The 22165-nt window shown below is 45.1% G+C and overlaps 1 protein-coding gene across 1 annotated transcript; it reads right to left on the bottom strand.

Annotated features, from left to right (window-relative positions):
• Positions 1–20270: 20270 nt before the first annotated feature.
• Positions 20271–20975, bottom strand: LOC124789435 (cuticle protein 38-like). The gene is made up of 2 exons (XM_047256782.1): positions 20907–20975; positions 20271–20781 (listed from the first exon to the last, which is right to left on the bottom strand). The coding sequence occupies exons 1-2, from the start codon at positions 20916–20918 to the stop codon at positions 20347–20349; spliced, it is 447 nt and encodes a 148-aa protein (XP_047112738.1). The 5' UTR covers positions 20919–20975; the 3' UTR covers positions 20271–20346.
• Between the last annotated feature and the right edge of the window lie 1190 nt (positions 20976–22165).

The raw sequence follows: 22165 nt of genomic DNA, 5'->3' as shown, positions 1-22165 counted from the left end.
AGGTGGCCGAACATAACCATTTCCGATGAGTGAGCGGTTCAGCATGACCAGAGTATCCAGTGCATTCCATGTAAATGCAGCCCACACCATTATGGAGCCACAACCAACGCCTTGTTGACAACTCTGGTCGATAGCTTTGTCGGGACTACGGTACAATCGGATCCTACTATCAGGTCTTACCAACTGAAAACTGGACTCATCTGACTAAAGCACTTCTTTCCTGTCGTCTTGGATGTAACTGTCATGGTCACGAGCCTAGGAGAGGTGATGCAGGCGATGTCGTGCTGTTGGCAAAATCTCTCGGGTTGTTCGTTTGCTGCTACACCTCATCAACGTAAAATTTCGCCGCACTGTCTTAACGGATACGTTCGTCGCATGTCTTCATCGATTTCTCCGACTGGTTGACGCAGCGTTGCTTGTCTGTAAGCACTGACAACTTTACGCAAACGCCGCTGCTGCTCTCAATCGTTAATGGAAGGCCGTCGACCACTGCGATGTCCGTGGTGAGAGTTAATGCCGGAAATTTGTTATCCTCAGAACACTCATGAAAATGTGAGTCTCGGAATATTGAATTTGTTATTTCAGAAATGGAATGTCCCATGCGCCCATCTCCAATTACCCCACCGCGTCGGAGTCTGATAATTCCCATCATGCGTCCATAATTACGTCGGAAACCTTTCCACAAGAATTACCTGAGTAGAAATGACAGCTCCGCCAATGCACTGCCGTTTTATACCTTGTGTACGTGGTACTACCTGCATCTGTACACTTGGGTATTGCTACCCCAAGACTCCTGCCACCTCAAAACGTTTATTTAAATGAGATACATGTTTCAAAATAATAATACGAGGGTCGCCTTGAGAGCGACAAATAACGTTAGAACACAAATACGAGATGAGGTGGCGAAGAAAGAGAAAAAGGTCCGAAGCTCGTGAGTTCATCCAGAAAGTAAGTTCCGATCGGTCGCGAAATGGAAACCACAGTAAAAACGAGAAACTTTTTATCTGCAACAGTTAGGTACATCTTCCACCTACTTCTCTACATAGTCGGCGCTCCAACTTCGAGTGTTCTCGTAGTGACGTATCAACTTCCCAATATCCTCGTTATAGAAAGCAGCCGCCTGTGCTTTCGGCCAGTTATCTGCACTGGTCTGCTGCTCGTTGTCCGTGGAAAAACTTTGTCTTCATAGCCAGTGGTTCTTGTGAGCAGAGATGAGACTTAGGGGGAGCCAATTATGGACTGTATTGTGGGTGATCAAACACTTCTCATCGGAAACGCTGCAGGATTGTCTTCATTGATACTACAATCTGCGGCCGAGAATGGGCACGAAGAAGGAACTGACACAGGCGAAATCTCTAACCTGGCCCTCATATTTGGCGGGAGACGCTATTTCCTATGCATCATTACGTGGTCACTGTTCACTCAAAACTGAAAAGAGCTCCGCGACACCATCGACGGGCTTACTAGAGACACTTTCCAACACATTTGTGCAAAGCTTTACCGGATTTTCCCCGTTTCGCGACCGATCGGAACTTACTTTCTGGACAACCCTTGTAATGTGTCACGCCTCAGCTGCAGTGACCACGGGATCATCGAGACCCGACCGAGGGTCAGTCGGTCCAAATCACGTTTCTTATTACAGATTGATTGTTGCATCTGACAGCTACTCGAAATATTATGTAATCAAAAGTGTCAGGGCAACATGTAATGATGAATTGGCCACGAGATGTCTCGAGAAGCGGAAAAACCAATATAAGAGGAGGCAGGGAGTAAGGTGTGGTCAGCAGAGAAACAGTAACAGCACAATGAGTAGGTCAGAAGAGCTCAGTGCCTTCGAACGTGCAGTAGTCGTCGGACGTCGTCACCAGGGTGACAAATCCATCGAGGCCATTTCAGCTCTTCTAGATATGGCCAAGTAGACTGTTAGTGATGTGATCTTGAACCATAGCTTTAATAAAGGCCAGGCGTACCTCACTGTACTGATGAACAGGGGCTGACGAGCATTTCGTAGGGAAGTTGCGAAAAATCGCATGAAATCATTGGAAGGAATCAATCGTGAGCTCTTTCGGGCTACTAGCAGTCAAGCTAGCACCGTCATTGTGCGTGAGGGTTAAAACGAATGGGGTACGGTGGTGAAGAGTATCCTCATAAGCCACACGTTCCTGTAAGTGTTAAGCAACGCTTGAGGTGGTGTAGAGAGCAAAGCCACTGGACGATGGAATAGAGGCAAAGGTGGAAAAATGGTCCCCTGCTGGTATTATGGGCCCCCTACATATTTGGAAGTACAGGCCACGAATTCTAGAAGAGAGCACATGAACTACTAGAACTAGTTGCCAAACTTCACTGTAGAGTGCGCAGACGTAGTAGCTGTCATGGTTTCTGAGTAGTTGTGCTGTGAATTTTTTCGCTGTCATCAAAAGTTTTAAAGGTTAGTGTTTACTTGAATAAAACTCAAATTTCTAACATGTTACTAGTAGAACTAAGGTAAGGTACGTATTTGGCTTGCTGTTGGGATACCGTTTTACGTTGATTAACGTCGGTTGCGAACCAAACTAACCGTAGGCAAGATCGTTTTTCCCAAGATGGCGAGGGTGGATATATGGGCCCTTTTGCTGCTGGTATTATGGGCCCCGTAAAATCAATCAGATATTGCTACTCTTTATGTTTCAGATGCCTCGAACACAACTTGTACACCCAAAAAAATCGAAACGGCAATCGTGGGACAAAGGAAATATGGCAAATGCTATTGTAGCTATTAAAGAGAAAAAATGGGGTTGAAAAAAGCGGTTAAAGTGTACTCTGTCCCTCGTTCCACGCTGCAAAGGCTTTCCACCGGTTTTACCACAGGGACTTGAGGATGAACTGGTTAAATATCTTCTCATTATGGAATCCAAATTCTACGGCCTTACCAGAAATGACGTCAGGCGCATGGCCTACCAGCTTTGCACAAGAAATAAAAAGTTAGTGTTCCTGTCCCTGATGTTGACGACGCTGTATGTCTATTTTGTGAAGGGATTTTTTCAAAGGACACAAAAGATGAACTTTGGGTCCAGTGTATAGCCTGTGAGACGTGGGCTCAAAACGAATGCGCTGGATGCGAAAAATATGCTTATGTGTGTGACTATTGTAAATAGGTTAGGCGTAGGCTGTGAAAATCATCCCACCAGTAGACTAATTAACAATGTTCAGACTGGATCTTTCTTTCATTATACAATAAAATTAAATAAAATTATATTTTTCAAATTTTTGTTTCTTTTTATTTCAAACTACCTTGGGGCCCATATTACCGGCACAAATTCTTGACGCAACAAAATGCAAAGTATCAGGAAAAAAATAAAATTTTGTTTTAAATATTAAAAAGTTGGACGAAAACATGTCGTATCTATAGCAGAACATACTAGAGAAATGTTGTATGTTAATTTCAGGTGATTATACTAAAAATTAAAGGTGTTATATAAAAAAAACAGAGTGGGGGCCCATTTATCCAGCTTTACCTCTACAGAAAACCAGTGATCTGATGAGCCAGAGCGTACTTCATGGCAATTTGATGGAATGAGTTGGGTTTGACGATTGCCTGTAGAGTGTTACCTGCCATCATCTGTAATGCCAACAGTGAAGTACTGTACCAGCGAGGTGGTATTGCAGTATGGGGCCGTTTTTCGTGATTAAGATCTGGTCCCCTTATTGGGCTTAAGTAAACGAGGAAAAATATGAACAAATTTTACAGCATTGTATACTACTTACTGTAGAGAAACTTTTCGGAGACAATAACTGTTTGCATTAGCTGAAGAATGCGTCCTGCCACAAATCTGTATCTCTGAGACATGGTTACCGAACAATGACTTTCCTGAAATGGGCTCACCTGTCCAGATTCCCAACCTGGACTCAGTGGAACACCTTTGGTACGAGTCAGAAGGTCAACTTTGGTTTAGACTCTTATGTAATAATGGGCTGCCATTCCTCCACAGACAATGACTGACCTCATTCATAGAGTGCGCAGGAGATCTCAAGTAATCACAAACGTGAAGGTTGGATAAATCTCATATTAATGTCCACTGATAGACGTAGAGGAAGACAGAGACTGGAATACAACCAGTACTTAATTGAGGACGTAGGCTGAAAATGCTACTCTGAGATGAAGAGGCTGGCACAGAAGAAGAACTCGGGGTGAGCCGAATGAAACCAGTCAGATGAGTGATGACCCAAAAAAAAAGAAAAGTATGCGTCCCAATACTTTCGATCAGAGGGCGTACAACGCGCCAGAGTCGCAGGCTGGAGGTGGTGAGTATTATACTGCAGGGAACATTCACTTGCGTTGAGTGGGGTCTTCGGTAGCTGTGGACGGCACAATGACTGCTATGTTTTATCTGTATGGACTCTGATCATGACCACTGGCAGACTGAAAGCGGTGACTGATTTTTAAAGTACTTTTGTGATAGTTCTAGCAAAAAACAGTGAAAAACAAGTAATAAATGAAATAAAGGGAGTTGCTAGTGAACCACGTAATTTCCATTGGAAATATGTAATTTTTTAGAAACTTAAGCAATTGACTGTGACTGAATGTAGCGGACAGCAGTCCGTACATTGCGGCCAGACTGCCTGGGGCTGCCGAAGTGAACCGTACGCTGGCGACCTTGTGGGTGCACACGTGTAGGCCAGTGTTCCAAGGCTGCGGAGGGCAACCCAGAGGTCAAACAAGCAGCTGCGGACCAGCGATCGCTGCCGATACGGAAACAAATGCCTGCACGTCTGAGACACTGTGCACTGGTAAGTTAGTCAGTCAGCCACCACATTCACAATGAACGTTAGTAAGGTCGTCAGCGTCAAGAACACCATAAACTATACTGCGTCACGTCATCTCCAATGATAGCTGTTCAGCGGTTCAGGAAGCTGGAAATCCCTTACAGGTTACGACTGTGGACAGTGTGAGAACACAGTGCGGAATCAGTCCGAGAGTGGGAAATAGTTTCAGCCTGTCTGAGAAGTTTCACGTTAGCGCGCATTCCTCTGCAAAGTCACAGATTCGTACTGGTTTATCAGGATTGTTTATTATACAGTTTTCGTGAACCCGGGGCGTCGCGAGGTTCATTAGCAAGTATTTCCTACTCAAGTGAAACAGGAAGTCTAGGATTCAAAATTTCGTCTGCAGCGAAGTCATTAGAGATGGAGCACAAACTCAAATTGAGTAAGCGTGAGTACTGTAATTAGTCGTATCCTTTTCAAACGAACGCTTCCGGAATTTTCCTTAAACGATTTTCGAGAACTACATAAAACCTAAATCTAGGTGTGCCAGAGGAATTTGAACCGCCATCTTCCAGGATTCTAATGCACTGTTTTTCCACTGCTTCCCATCCCATGTCTATTCAGTTATGCCTTCTACACCGTCTACCGTTGCCAGAGTATTCCACTGTGGATTTAATTACAGTGACAGTCAACATAATTTTTTGTTAGTATGGTGCTGTGGCATAAAGTAGCTATCATTGAAAAAAACCGATGTGTCAGTCACGGTTTCAGTACACTTCCCCTTGGTCTACTAGTTTAATTTGTCGTAGACTGTTCATTAGTGGCTGCAGTGTATCTACATCCGATTCCCACAGTAACCACAGTCATGTTAATGCGAAAAGCTGTGAAAAGTCTATTTTTTGCAACGCGGACCTCTGGGAGAGTTGCAGGGAGAGACTCAGTGACGTAGTGTAAGGTGCCGACAGGGAAATAAAGCCATGCTGACTCCACTGCAGTGGTCAACTACTCTAGGTTTCTCGATTGCGAATCCACGGCACGATATCCCGGTTGAGGTGGTCGCACAGACTCTGGGTTGGGTTTAAATCTGGGGAGTTTGGTGGCAGCGAAGTACGATAAACTCATTCTGGTGGTCTTCGAAGTACGCGCCTGCTGGTGGATGCCATCATATCGAGGAAAAACAAGTTTCGTGTGGGGGTGAACATAGCCACAAGGATAGATGCTTACATGTGTTGATCCACTGTGCCCTCCAGAACGACGTGAAATGCCACGAAAACATTCCCAGAACTATACCACTCTCTCCACCGGCTTGCACTCTTCCGACAATTGTTGCATGGTTTTTTCCTTTCATCTACATCTACATCTACATACATACTCAGCAATCCACCATACGGTGCGTGGCGGAGGGTACCACGTACCAGAACTAGCATCTTCTCTCCCTGTTCCGCTCCCAAACAGAACGAGGGAAAAATGACTGCCTATATGCCTCTGTACGAGCCCTAATATCTTATCATTGTGGTCTTTCCGAGAATTATAAGTTGGCGGCAGTAAACTTGTACTGCAGTGAGCCTCTAAATTTCCTCAGTAGCGATTCACGAAAAGAATGCCTCCTTTCCTCTAGAGACTCCCACCCGAGTTCCTGAAGCATTCCCGTAACACTCGCGTGATGATCAAACCTACCTATAACAAATCTAGCAGCCCGCCTCTGAATTGCTTCTATGCCCTCCCTCAATCCGACCTGATAGGGAGCCCAAACGCTCGAGCAGTACTGAAGAGTAGGTCGTATTAATGTTTTATAAGCGGTCTCCTTTACAGATGAACCACATCTTCCCATAATTCTACGAATGAACCGAAGACGACTATCCGCCTTCCCCACAACTGCCATTACATGCTTGTCCCACTTCATATCGCTCTGCAATGTTACGCCCAAACATTTAATCGACGTGACTGTGTCATGCGCTACACTACTAATGGAGTATTCAAACATTACGCGATTCTTTTTCCTATTCATCTGCATTAATTTACATTTATCTATATGTAGAGTTAGCAGCCATTCTTGACATCAATCATAAATCCTGTCCAAGTCATCTTGCATCCTCCTACAGTCACTCAAAGACGACACCTTCCCGTACCCCACAGCATCAACAGCAAACAGCTGCACATTGCTATCCACCCTATTCAAAAGATCATTTATGTAGATAGAAAACAACAGCGGACCAACCACACTTCCCTGCGGCACTCCAGATGATACCCTCACCTCCGATGAACACTCATCATCGAGGATGTGCGATGGAGCGTAATACGTGATTCATCTGAAAAGACCACTGTTCGTCACTCAGTTGCGCCACTGGCGTGCAAATTGCAGCCTTCGTCCCCGATGAACGGCAGTCAACATGGGTGCATCTACCAGGCGCCTGCTGCGGTGGCCCATATGCAGCAACGTTCGCTGAACAGTCGTTGAGGAGACGCTCTCGATGGCACCTTGTTGCATGTGGGTAGTCAGATACCCAACAGTTGCACGTCTATTCGCACGTACAAATCTCCGCAGCTTTCGCTCACCCCTGTAATCTGTGACCTGTGTATCACCGCAATTGCTTCAGCACCAGTTTTAGAGAGCGCAATTTTACGAGGCAAAGTAAACTCGAACTACAGCGACAACCGAACAGTTTAGAAACTTATCTGGTTCGGATATGCTTCCACCCTTGGCCCGCAAGTCAATTATCATGCCTTTCCGTACATCAGACATACCGCTCCGTTTCCGAAATGAGACAACTACTGCGCTGTTTTGCGCGTCCCTCTGAACTACGCTCGATTTCAGTTGCCGTCATCTGCCGTCTGTGAATGGTTATTGCGCGGTGACGTCGCACATAGTCGGTGGACACATTAGTATGACTGGGCCGTATATAAATTATCTCACAGGATATTATATATTTTTTTAGCCGCATATCGACGTGCCTTGTGCTGCTAGAAAACCACATCACCTTCCCCTCGAAATAATGGAAGTAGCAGGAGGCAAACAGCCCGTGCAGTGTAGCTGCTACTGTTTCCTTTACCCGGCAGTAACACCAAATGTGACCGCAAGGTGTGACTGGTGTCTCCCTACACCATGAAGCCTGGGGTGGGAGCTTTTTGAAGTGGGCAAATCCACTCTGGAACAGGCAGTTCACCAAGTCCTCGCCTTACACTTATTCGTCCATCATTCGCTGACAGACAGTACCAACTCTCTCCACTGAAGGCTACAGAGTGCCATTTCACTCTCCAGTCAACTCCCTCACAGCATCAGAGTAGCCATGATTGGCGGTGACGAGGGGTCAGTAGGAGCCTGGATAGGGCACAAGTGATCTTAGTCCTGCTGCAAGCAGACGATCCCCAGTATTCCCTTATGATAGAATAGATGCAACGTTTGCCCGGGTTTCGTCCCTGGATAACGCTAGCTCGGCCACTGCTGAATGCAGCGACTCACCACTGATATACCGAGCGAGGTGACGCAGTGGGTAGCACACTGGACTTGCATTCGGGAGGACGACGGTTCACTCCCGCGTCCGGTCATCCTGATATAGGTTTTCGTGATTTCCCTAAATCGCTCTTGGCAAATGCCGGGATGGTTCCTTTGAAAGGGCACGGCCGCCTTCCTTCCCCGTCCTTCCATAATCCGATGAGATCGATGACCTCGCTGTCTGGTCTTCTCCCCGAAACAACCCAATCACCACTGATACCTTGAGCCCAACATACGAATCAATCCATTGAGATTTCCTTTCAGCTTCCCGAAGGTCCACATTGCCTGGAGCTGTTCAACAGGAGTGTGTACTAGTCTGAAACCCCTGGCAGATTAAAACTGTGTGCCGGACCGACACTCGAACTCGGGACCTTTGCCTTTCACGGGCATGTGCTCTACCAACTGAGCTACTCAAGCACGACTCACGCCCCATCCTCACAACTTTACTTCCACCAGTACCTCGTCTCCTACTTTCAAAACTTTACAGAAGCTCTCCTGCGAACCTTGCAGAGCTAGCACTCCTGGAAGAAAGGATATGGCAGAGAAATGGCTTAGCCACAGCCTTGAGGATGTTTCAGAATGTTCGAGTCTCGGTCCGGCATACGCTTTTAATCTGCCAAGAAGTTTCATACCAGCGCACACTCCGCTGCAGAGTGAAAATCTTATTCTGAATTATTCATTAGTTCGCAGACCCTTTTCCATCCATTAGGCAAAGGTCCCAATACAAGCAAGCCGTCAGGAAAACGAAGATCAATAACGCGATAATCGTCATCCACACTATAACTCCAACAGGACTGTAGTCTATAGATGGCAGGCAACGGGGAATTTGGCAATTCGACGGAAGTTGGTGCTGAAGCGTGAGAGAAAACAAGTACATTAAAAAAGAAATTGTAACCACATATTGAAATCGAACTCATTTTCAAATGCTTCAGAATCCAATGCTGCAAGAAACAAAAGCCGGATCGAAAGTGCTGTCCGCCCTGTGACATAGTCTTCATTGTGTCACAGCAGATGTGGCCAAACACTGGGTTATATCGTACAGATCGAGTCTGAATAGCTTGTTGTGGTGTTACAGAGAAGGTTGTGCTGGAAACAACTGTTCAGAAAAGAAATCGATGCGTTGTGCCGTTTTCGAATAATTTAGCATTGACGACGTGACCCGTTGCAGGATGACACAGTACGTTGGAGGTGTTCCTTGCTTGTTCTCGGATAACTGGCCCAGATGTGAAGGGGTTACGATGTACTTGGTGCGCAATACCGCGATCCTCCCTTGTCGTGGAAAGACATGTTCGACCAAAATTTTGACCCCAGCATGCTCACCCACACGTTCCCATGCAGACCAACATCCGGCCACTGTCTTATCAGAATTTTGCCTCCACGTAAGTGGATATTACACCATTCGACCAGCGGGCCAACTGGAGAACCACAATGAGTTCCCTTTCAAATTTTGTCAGGTGTGATAACACTTTCTCACAAGAGTTGGTGATATCTCCGTTTCCTCCACTGTGGTCACTCAGCATTTGATGCTGCTCACACCCCTCATACACTGAAGCGGTATGGGCTTGTACATTCGAATACAGAGATATGTAAACAGGCACAATACGGCGCTGCGGTCGGCAACGCCTATACAAGAGACAAAGTGTCTGGCGCAGTTGTTAGATCGGTTACTGCTGTTACAATGGCAGGTTACCAGGAATTAAGTGGGTCTGAACGTCGTGTTATAGTCGGCGCACGAGCGGTGGGACATAGCATCTCCGAGGTAGCGATGAACTGGGGATTTTCCCGTACGACCATTTCACGAGTGTACCCTGAATATCAGGAATACGGTAAAACATCAAATCTCCGACACCACTGCGGCCGGAAAAAGATCCTGCAAGAACGGGACCAACGACTACTGAAGGGAGTCGTTCAACTTGACAGAAGTGCAGTCCTTCCGCATATTGCTGCAGATTTCAATGCTGGGCCATCAGCAAGTGTCAGCGTGCGAACCATTCAACGAAACATCATCGATATAGGCTTTCGGAGCCGATGATCCACTCGTGTACCCTTGATGACTGCACTACCGAAACCTTTACGCCTCTACTGGGCCCGTCAACACCGACATTGGACAGTTGATGAATGGAAACACTTCGCCTGATTCAAATTGTATCGACTGGATGGACGTGTACGGGTATGGAGACAACCTCATGAATCCATGGAGCCTGAATGTCAGCAGGGGATTGTTCAAGCTGGTGGAAGTTCTGTTATGGTGTGGGGCGTGTGCAGTTGGAGTGATATGGGACCTCTGATACGTCTACGTAAGTCTCTAACAGGTGACACGTACGTCAGCATCCTGTCTGATCACTTGCATCCATTCATGTCCATTGTGCATTCCGACGGACTTAGGCAACTCCAGGAGGGCAATGCCTCACCCCACAAGTCCAGAGTCGCTACAGAGTGGTTCCAGGAATAATCTTCTGAGTTTAACACTTCCGCCGGCCACCAAACACCTCGGACATGAACATTATGTAGCATATCTGGGATGTCTTGCAACGTCCTATTCAGAAGAGATCTCCACGCCCTCGTAGTCTTACGGATTTATGGACAGCTTTGCAGGGTTCATGGTGTCAGTTCCCTCCCGCGTTAGTTCAGACATTAGTAGAGTCCATGCCATTGCGAGTTGCGGCACTTCTGCGCGCTCGCGGGGCCCTACGCAGCATTAGGCAGGTGTACCAGTTTCATTGGCTCTTCAGTGTCTATCCTATCAGGCTTGATAAGAACAATATAGACGAACAATACTAATGGACTCTAGAGGTCGTTGTACCTATCACAGAGAATTAAAATCCAGTCATTTACATCATCGCCGCTGGTGCGTACGTACACGAAGCTACTTCGACATTCTACGACGTCTTCAGTGTGCTACGATTCTTTTTTTGTCAGGTGGTGTATATATGATCCATGAGTGTCATCTCGTCAGATGAAGTCACAACCCATTGTATTGACCTAGAAACGTCTGTAAGTACCTGCTTAGCGGTTTGGGAAAATAGTTACCAGCACAAAGAGATGCAAGCGCCGAAGATGTTAGTTTTTGCAGATATGGTGTGCTAAGACTGATTTTAGAAGTGTGAAGATATTCAAGTAAAATGCCGCTCCATTCATTGCTAGCATGTACTTTACGATGAGTTTGAGAAAGGCCAATTTTCGGGATGATTCGGTTAATTTGATTGTCGAGACGAGATTAAACAAAATCATCCACTCCCATGGCTTGGACTCAGAGTAAGAAATTCACCACGCCTTTACCATTTAAATAACGAGCTACATGGCAGAGTTATGCTTTTTATAAGAACTGAATTTCGTAAATATTGTTGTTATCATGAAAAGTCAGTTTCATAACAGCTTTTTCTCAATGTTCGTCTCTTCTATATCATTTAGGATAGTAAAGTTTTCTTCTGTAATCGAGTGTCACTGCATTGCACTTAGAGGTACACAGGTACTTAAGGCTTAAAGTATGATGTGCTTGGCATAGTTGCTTTATCTTGCATTGCACTTGGGCAAGTTTTTCTTTAGCTACTTTGCTGCTGCACTGCATTCACTACATTCGGACAATCTCGAGTTTCTGTTACCACTAGGTGAGTCACTAAAATTTGTTAAAGGCAGTCTATATGTTTAAAACCGGCCTCAGGCATGAAACGTCATCCGAAATTGTACTGAATGCTTTCTCAGACGGTTGCGAGAGCCTACTTGACCCGTTAGCAACAAAAAATCCTGGACAAATGGTGAGTATCCTGACGAATACAGGGATTAGCGACCACAAGGCAGTTGCTTCCTGGCTGAATACCAAAAAGAAACGCGTAGTACATCTATTTAAAAAAGCTGATAAAAATGCTATTAACTCCTTTTTAAGAGATAGTCTCCACTCCTTCAGATCTGCTCACATAAGCGTAGAAAAGATGTGGAATGATTTCAAAGAGATAGTATCGACAGCAATTGACATAAACTAACAAGTGATGGTACTTATCGCCCGTGGCACACTAAACGGGTCAGATCGCTGTTGCAGAGGCAACGAAAAAAGCATGCCAAATTTAAAATAAGGCAAAATACCTAAGAACAGCAAAGTCTTGCAGAATTTCGAAGTATAGCGCGTACTTGGATGCGAGATGCTTTTAATAAATTCCACAACGAAACTCTGTCTCGGAATCTGCCAGAAAACCCAAAGAGATTCTGGTCATACATAAACCACACCAATGGCAAGACGCAATCAATACCTTCACTGTGCGATAACAACGGTGCAGTCACTGATGACAGTGCCACTGATGCGGAGTTTTTAAACACGGTTTTCCGAAACTCCTTCCCCAAAGAAGACGAAGTAAATATTCCTGAATTCCAATCAAAAACACCTGCCAAGATGAAGAACGTAGAAGTAGATATCCTCGGTGTAACAAAGCAGCTTAAATCACTTAATAAGGGCAAGGCTTCTGCTCCACATTGTATACCAGTCAGGTTCCTCTCAGAGTATGCTGATACAATAGCTCGATACTTAGCAATTATATATAACTGCTCGCTCATTGAAAGTTTTGTACCTAAGGACTAGAAAATTGTTCAAGTCACACCAATACCCAAAATGGGAAATAGGAGTAATTCGGTGAATTACAGGCCCATATCACTAGCGTCTATTTGTAATATGGTTTTGGGGCATATACTGTGTTCAAACGTTATGAATAACCTCGAAGAAAACGATTTATTGACACATAATCAGCACGGACTCAGAAAACATCGTTATTGTGAAAGAAGACTAGTTCTTTATACTCAAGAAATAATGAGTGCTATCGACAGGGGATGTCAAATTGATTCCACATTTTTAGATTTCCAGAAAGCTTTCGACGGCGTTCCTCACAAGCGTCTTCTAACCAAACTGCGTGCCTATGGAATATTGCCTCAGTTGTGCGACTGGATTCGTGATTTCCTGACAGAAAGGTCACAGTGCATAGTAATAGACGGAAGGTCATAGAGTAAAATAGAAGTAATATCCGGCGTTCCCTATGGAAGTGTTATAGGCTCTCTGTTGTTCTTGATCTATATTAACGACGTAGCAGACAATCTGTGTAGCCCTGTTAGATTGTTTGCAGATGATGCTAACAGTTACCATCTTGTAAATTCATCAGATGACCAAAACGAAATGCAAAATGATTTAGCTAAGTTATCTGTATGGTACGAAAAGTGGCAATTGACCCTGAATAAAGAAAAGTGTGAAGTTATTCACATGGGTACAAAAAAATAATGCACTAAATTTCGATCAAACGATAAGTCACACAAATCTGAAGGCTGTGAATTCCAATAAATACTTAGGGATTACAGTTACAAATACTCTAAATTGAAGCAATCTCAAAGATAAGGTTGTGGGTAGAGCAAACCAAAGACTGAGATTCATTGCCAGAACACTTAACAAGAAGGTGCAACAGGTCTACTAAAGAGACTGCCGGCCGGAGTGGCCGTGCGGTTCTGGGCGCTACAGTCTGGAACCGGGCAACCGCTACGGTCGCAGGTTCGAATCTTGCCTCGTTCATGGATGTGTGTGATGTCCTTAGGTTAGTTAGGTTGAAATAGTTCTAAGTTCTAGGCGACTGATGACCTCAGAAGTTATGTCGCATAGTGCTCAGAGCCACTAAAGAGACTGCTTACACCACGCTTGTCCGCTCTGTTCTGGAGTATTGCTGTGCGGTATGGGATCCGTATCAGGTGGGACTGACGGATGACATCTAAAAAGTACAAAGAAGGGCGGCTGGTTTAGTATTATCGCAAAACAGGGGAGGTAGTGTCACAGGCATGATACGTGAATTGGACTGGCAGTCATTAAGACAAATACGTTTTTCAGTGCGCGGGATGTTCTCACGAAATTTAAATCACCAGTTTACTCCTCCGATTGCGAAATCATTCTGTTGGCACCCACCTACATAGGGAGAAATGATCATCACGATAAGGTAAGAGAAATCATTGCACGCACAGAAAAGTTTAAGTGCCCGTTTTTCCCGCTCGCCATTCGAGATAGGAACGGTAGAGAGACAGCTTGAAGGTGGTTCATTTAATAGCAGAGTAATCACTTAGATCTAGATGTAGACATAAGTGATAGGGCACAGTAAGATTATTTACAGTCAATCCCAGCTTTATAAATTATAATAAGGGTCAGTCGAATTAAAGCTTAGTTCATATCTCTTTTCTTCTCTCAGAAATTCTTACCCTTACCGTGCCGTATCACATGTCCGTATGTGTGTCATTCAGGATTCGGAATTGTACTTAGTTTGGGTTCGTGAATTTGCAGAGTATCTTAAATGAAGCATTTTTCGGTACTATTCTGTCAAAGTTCAGTTTGTAATTTTATGCACACTTTTACTGTCTTAGTTTTCTGTGTCAGAATTGCAAGATACGTACTACGACTTCGCGCATTACAGCACTGTTATGGCAGTGTATAATAACGAGTTTCACGCAATAGCTTCTTTAGTGTACAGTTTTAGATTTTGTGGGACCAGCTCGGTCATCGACTCTGTTCCGGTGCCTGCATCGAGGACATCAACATCCAGTTACAACTTTCGTGGGCCATGTAGCCTCAGGGGGGGGGGGGGGGGGGGAATTAATGGCTTTATGACGTCCCTGCAATCCGTATCAGGCATGAATCCACGTCAGAAGGGGTGTAACATCATACTGATATGTGGATTCGTACTGTCAAGTTATTTGTAAATTTGATTCAACTTTGTAATAACTGGAAGTACATAAAATACTTTTCAACCTGTGTAATTTCACTTCGTTTCCTCCTCCACTTCTACTTGCTTCACTTTTTTTGTCAGACTGTGTAAACCACTTAGAGTATTATTTTTAACAACAAATTGTTCTCTTTGTGAAGTTTTAAGCTCCGTCCACCCAGCTCAGTCGCACATTATATTCCTGCACGTGAGCTGAATGTCATGTCACCGGTCCTTCTTATCAAAGCCTAGCCATGCAGAGAGTAGCAATTCTAGGCTGGTGCTGTTTACTGTAAGAGGAATTCTTAGGAAGACTAATTCCATACCACTGTTAAAATAATTCTGAAACTAAGCTTTAACGACATGCTTACACTGACGCGACAAAAATCATAGGATACCACCCAAAACCGTGTCTGACCTATTTTTGCTCGGCTTAATGCAGCAACTGGACATGATATGGACTCAACAAGTCTCTGGAAGCCACCTGCAGAAATATTGACCCACGCTGCCTTTACAGACGTCCATAATTGCGAAAATATTGCCGGTGCAGGTTTTGGTACACGAACTGACCTCTCAATTATGCCCCATAAATGTCTGATGGGATTCATGTCGGCCGATCTCGGTGGTCAAACCATTCGCTTAAATTGTCCAGAATTATCAACCATATAAATTCTATCGTTGTTTTGGGGCGTGATGTCTATGAATGGCTGAAAATGGTTGCCATGTAGCCGAACATAACCATTTCCAGTCAATGATGTGTCCACGTGGACCAGGGACCCGGTTCATTCCATATAAATGCAGCCCATACCATTACGGAGCCACCACTAGCTTGCGCAGTCCTTTGTTGATAATCTGGGTCCAAAGTTTCGTGGGGTCTGCGCCAGACTTCAACACTACCACCAACTCTTACCAACTGTAATCGTGACTCATCTGGCCAGGCCATGGTTTTCCATTCGTCTAGGGTCCAACCGATATGGTTACGAGCCCAGGAGAGGCACTGTAGGCGATGTCGTGCTGTTAGAATAGACACTCGCGTCGTTCGTCTGCTGCCATAACCCATTAACACCAAATTTCACAGCACTGTCCAAACAGATACATTCTTCCTATATCCCACTTTGATTTCTGTGGTTAGTTCACGCAGTCTACATCTACATCTACATACATACTCTGCAATCCACCATACGGTGCGTGGCGGAGGGTACCTCGTACCACAACTAGCATCCCCTCTCCCTGTTCAACTCCCAAACAGAACGAGGGAAAACTGACTGCCTATGTGCCTCTATACGAGCCCTAATCCCTCTTATCTTATCTTTGTGGTCTTTTAGCGAAATATAAGTTGGCGGCAGTAAAATTGTACTGCAGTCAGCCTCAAATGCTGGTTCTCTAAATTTCCTCGGTAGCGATTCACGAAAAGAACGCCTCCTTTCCTCTAGAGACTCCCACCCGAGTTCCTGAAGCATTTCCGTAACACTCGCGTGATGATCAAACCTACCTGTAACAAATCTAGCAGCCCGCCTCTGAATTGCTTCTATGTCCTCCCTCAATCCGACATGATAGGGATCCCAAACGCTCGAGCAGTACTCAAGAATAGGTCGTATTAGTGTTTTATAAGCGGTCTCCTTTACAGATGAACCACATCTTTCCAAAATTCTACCAATGAACCGAAGACGACTATTCGCCTTCCCCACAACTGCCATTACATTCTTGTCCCACTTCATATCGCTCTGCAATGTCACGTCCAAATATTTAATCGACGTGACTGTGTCAAGCGCTACGCTACTAATGGATTATTCAAACATTACGGGATTTTTTTTCCTATTCACCTGCATTAATTCACCTATATTTAGAGTTAGCTGCCATTCTTTACACCAATCACAAATCCTGCCCAAGTCATCTTGTATCCTCCTACAGTCACTCAACGACGACACCTGCCCGTACACCAGAGCATCATCAGCAAACAGCCGTACATTGCTATCCACCCGCTCCAAAAGATCATTTATGTAGATAGAAAACAACAGCGGACCCACCACACTTCGCTGGGGCACTCCACATGATACCCTCACCTCCGATGAACACTCATCATCGAGGACAACGTACTGGGTTCTATTACTTAAGAAGTCTTCGAGCCACTCACATATTTGGGATCCAATCCCATATGCTCGTACCTTAGTTACGAGTCTGCAGTGGGGCACCGAGTCAAACGCTTTCCGGAAGTGTTACTTGTCTGTTAACACTGACAACTCTACGCATACGCCGCTGCTCTCCATCTTTAGGTGAAGGCCTTTCGCCACTGCGTTGTCGCTGGCGAGAATGCGTGGCATTTTGTATTCTTGATACGATCTTGACATTATGGATCTCGGAATACTGAATTCGCTAACGATTTCCGGAATGGAATGTTTCATGCGTCTAACTCCAGTTACCATTCCGCATTCAGAGACTGTTAATTACCACTTGCAGCCATAATCACGCCGTAAAACGTTTCGTATGAGTCACCTGAGTACAAATTACAGCTCCACGAATGCATTGCCCTTTTATACCTTGTGTACGCGATACTGCCGCCATCAGTGTATGTGCATATAGCTATCCCGAGTTCGTTGTCACCTCAGTGAATGATACAGGCACTACCATAATTTTAAAGGCAAATTGGATATCACAGGTGATTTATTTAATTTCTGTCTGGATCCCAAAATTTCCTCCCAATAATACTTCTTTCTCTCAGCATTTTACAAAGTGTTTCTGCACGAGTTTCCTTAATTATGGAAAGACAACACTGCGGATCTGTTTTGTAAGTTTTGGTATAAATACGTAATTGCTGTTGCGACGGAAGCTAGTTTTTCTCCCTGTTTGAGAAGATTCAATGAAGTCGAAACTGACACCTCAAAGATCAATTAATATCGGCTCACGACTGACTACATTACTGATTTTTGTAGTAACCTAATGAAAATGGAAACCGTAGGATAGTACAAACGATGGCTAAGCATGTGTTATCCAAATGCAAACAGCTTTCTTTTCCCTGTTTTCCATAGTGAACTCTGAAGTCTCCTCCAAGAGGGCCCATATTACAAGCATAGAGAGAGTGGAGAGGGCCATTCAAACTCGGAGAGTGTTGGAGAAAAGCCAATACAGATTCTGCGAAAATAATTGTTTTAATATTCATATTGTAGCCGAAGACGATTATTTGTAAATGAAAATATTTGCCACAAAACAAGGCATTATAGCATTAATAGAACGAAAATGACTACAGTAAAGAAGACTTCCAATCTCAAATGAGAATGATGATGATGATATGGTGGTATGGGGCACAGCAGCAAGGCCTTTAGTGACCTTTTCCAATATCAGTTGCAATGGCAGAGAAGGTTACTGTAGTAACTACATCAGTTTCTGCACACAATGCTGACTGTGGTATATCAAACGAGGCTCTCCGTTACATTCAGACCCAATAACCAGAAGAAATGTTCGACGTTTATGTTTTCTTCTAGTCTTGTGTTAGAAATTGGTGCATAAGTTCGTGAAGTTTTTCCCAAAGTTTAATAAACACAACAGAGACGCATGACAGACACTTTCGTCATCAATAATATATTCTTCTTCATTATTTACAACACTGGGATAGCTTTTTGATTCCGCGACTGAAGCAATTACATGGTTTGCAGGAGAAGAACTCGGAGCTCATTTTCATCCCAAGAGGTAGTTCCTAGAAAGCTGTTAGATAGAGAGAGAAAAAGGTGAGAATCTGAGACCGCAAGATCAGACGAATAATGTGGGTGCGGAATGACTCCCCAACCCAACATGTGTATAGTGTATTTTGCCAGTGAAGCAGAATTCGGGAGGGCGTTATAGTGGAATAACATCACTTCACAGGCAGTTTTGTCAGTAGTTGTTCTCGCATTGCGTCTGCGTGACGTCTCATTTGTTGACAGCAACTGTCAGTGGTGATGTTTACACATCTGGGAAGCAATTCGTAGTGCGCCACACTGTCACTGCGGCGCCAGATGCATAACATTATCTTTTGCGGATGCGCCCAGGTCTTCGTAAGGAATGTTGCTGTTTAATTTGTGCTCAACCATCACCATCTTTTCCTTACGCTAGCCAAAAGACACCATTTCTCGTCACCAGTAAAGGGACAGGATAGGAATCATCGATGTTGTTTACGAGCCAATTGATGACGAGCAAGCAGATAGGCACATACGTGTATGACCATCAGCTGACTTTTTGTGATTCTGGCTTAGAGCATGAAGTACCCATACATCCGATTTTTAATCTTCCCAATTGCATGCATACGAATGGTCACAGTTCATCACATATGCCACTTCTCGAGTAAACTGAATTGGATCGTTGTGGATTATCGTGTTTAAACGATGTTCATTAAACGACGAAGGTCTTCCTGAAAACGGAGAGAGCCGGCCGTGGTAGCCAAGCGGTTAAAGGCGCTACTGTCTGGAACCGCGCGACCGCTACGGTCGCAGGTTCGAATTCTGCCTCGGGCATAAATGTGTGTGATGTCCTTAGGTTAGTTAGGTTTAAGTAGTTCTAAGTCTAGGGGACTGATGACCTGAGATGTTAAGTCCCATAGTGCTTAGAGCCATTTGAACCATTTTTGAGTATATCAGAAATGTACTTGACACTGCATTTTCTAGCGTCCACTCACTATCTGTAAGTGTCAAAATGACAATATGTAAACTTTAGCCGGCCACAGTGGCCGTGCGGTTCGAGGTGCTACAGTCTGGAGCCGAGTGACCGCTACGGTCGCAGTTTCGAATCCTGCCCCGGGCATGGATGTGTGTGATGCCCTTAGGTTAGTTAGGTTTACTTAGTTCTAAGTTCTAGGCGACTTATGTCCTCAGAAGATAAGTCGCAATAGTGCTCAAAGCCATTTTGTAAACTCTAAGAGCAGCAGTGAACTACAAATAAGAAATGACAATCAATAAACAATCCCACAGCAGCCGGAAGACCGACATCCAAAGCTAAAACACTATGAACATGCAACAACCTAATAGCACGAGACTTGAGTTCTTAGAGTTAGGAGACCATGTGCCCTCTGCGAACCACATTCTTGAAGACGCCACTTCGATATTTGCTAAATTATTTACGTTTCATTCCAAGAATGTACGAAACTCGTGTCATTCATAAACTGAAATATTGCCTGACTCATCTGTTGTGATTTCTGGCACATTACGGATACAAATCAAGAAAAACAGTGCTCCTAGAACAGAAAAATGTAGCAGCCAACATTTTAGGAAACTCCTGAGTTTGTAGCGTGATGTTAAGACAATGTATTACTTGTTGCAGAATGACAGTGGGAAAGGAAATAACGAATCATAAAATTTGTTTTGTGATTTTTTTATTTATTTTTATACGACATAGATAGAGAAGTAATGAAGGGAAGATTAATCAGACATTTCAGCCCAGCAGAGCAGCCTTGGCGTGGAGGTGGGCGGCAGCTGCGAGGGCACCGGGCGCAGCGTAGGCGGCGGGGGCGGCGTACGCCACTGGAGCGTGGGCGGCGTACGCTACAGCGGGGGCGGCGTAAGCGTGGGCAGCGTAGGCGTGGGCGGCCAGGGCGGCGGCGCCGTTGACGACGGCGTCACGGGCCTGAGTCTGGGCGACGGCGGTCAGGTGGGCGGCTTTGGTGACGGCAACGTCAGGGGTGTCCACCAGGTATCCGTCGGAGCGGACGGCGACGGGGGCGGGGCCGTAGGCGGCGTAGCCGGCGTGCACGGGGGCGGCCACCACCGCGGGGGCGGCGTAGGCCGCGGGGGCGACGACTGCGGCGGGGGCGGCGCCCACGTAGCCGGGCTTAGCCACGGCCACGGCCAGGACGGCGCTAAGGACGATCTGAAATACGAGAAGTAATCTTAGGCAATGCTTTATTTTCCTACTAGTGTAATGTAACAGGAAAGTACCAGCAAAGGGTTTTCAGTCTGCGTGAGTGGTGCATCAACACCACGGCAAGTACGTACCAGGGTGTTCATGGTTGGGGGAGTTCCTGCTGCTGCTACTGCCGCTGCCGAAATGTACCTCAGTAGTGGACGGTGCGGGTTTATATACACCGGTGTCACTTGACGTGAAAGCATTGCTCCTCGCGCCGAGGCCTTGCCTGAGGTCCTGTGTTGGGCGTTGGCTCGAAACTGCCGGATTTAGTCACGCATGCTACAAAAACTTGCCGATTTCGGCTGAGAGAAGCGGTAATATGCTGTATCAGTGGTGTACTGTCTAACAACTTCTTATGATTGGCTACCAGTCTTTCAGCTTCTTATGGGTGGCAACCAAAACCTCAGGAAATCTGAGGAATCATATCGTTCCAATAGGCTGTACTTTAGAATTGTGCTTCATAAAGCACTTCTAATTTCAAATGGGATTCATTATCAAAACCATCTAAAAACGTAAAAACACACCGTAATCAAAATCATTTTATAAAGTGTACATGTTTATGCTACCGTCACATGTGTACAAGAGTGCACGGAAAGATGTAACTGTCAAAGAGAGCACAAATAAGGCACCATGAATGTAACGGTACCGTGAGCAGCTTTATGTAATGGTTCAAACGGTTCTGAGCACTATGGTACTTAACATCTGTGGTCATCAGTACCCACAACTTAGAACTACTTAAACCTAACTAAACTAAGGATACCACACACATCCATGCCCGAGGCAGGATTCAAACCTGCGACCGTAGCAGTCGCGCGGTTCCGGACTGAGCGCCTAGAACCGCTCGGCAGCTGTATGTAGGTGTGGTTTGTGGCTGTGCATCGTGATGTTTGTTTCCCGCTTGTTAATATTTATTACTACTTGTATGAATATCAAGAGCTCAGAAGGAACCCCATTTCTAAGCAAAGAAGGGAAACCAGAAAGTTGAAAGCAGTATATAGATGGTCTATACAAGGGTGCTTTACTTGAGGACAATATTATGGAAATGGAAGAGGATGTTGATGAAGATGAAATGGGAGATACGATACTGCGTGAAGAATTTGACAGAGCACTGATAGACAAAAGTCGAAACAAGACCCCAGGAGTAGACAACCGCCGGCCGGTGTGGCCGAGCGGTTCTAGGCGCTACATTCTGGAACCGCGCGACCGCTACGGTCGCAGGTTCGAATCCTGCCTCGGTCATGGATGTGTGTGATGTCCTTAGGTTAGTTAGGTTTAAGTCGTTCTAAGTTGCAGGGGATTGATGACCTCAGAAGTTAAGTCCCATAGTGCTCAGAGCCATTTGAACCAG

Source organism: Schistocerca piceifrons, chromosome 3 (genome assembly GCF_021461385.2).
Source record: "Schistocerca piceifrons isolate TAMUIC-IGC-003096 chromosome 3, iqSchPice1.1, whole genome shotgun sequence".
NCBI classification, from domain to species: domain Eukaryota; kingdom Metazoa; phylum Arthropoda; class Insecta; order Orthoptera; family Acrididae; genus Schistocerca; species Schistocerca piceifrons.
The sequence above is the reverse complement of the archived record's forward strand: the minus strand, read 5'-3'. Positions and strand labels throughout refer to the sequence as shown.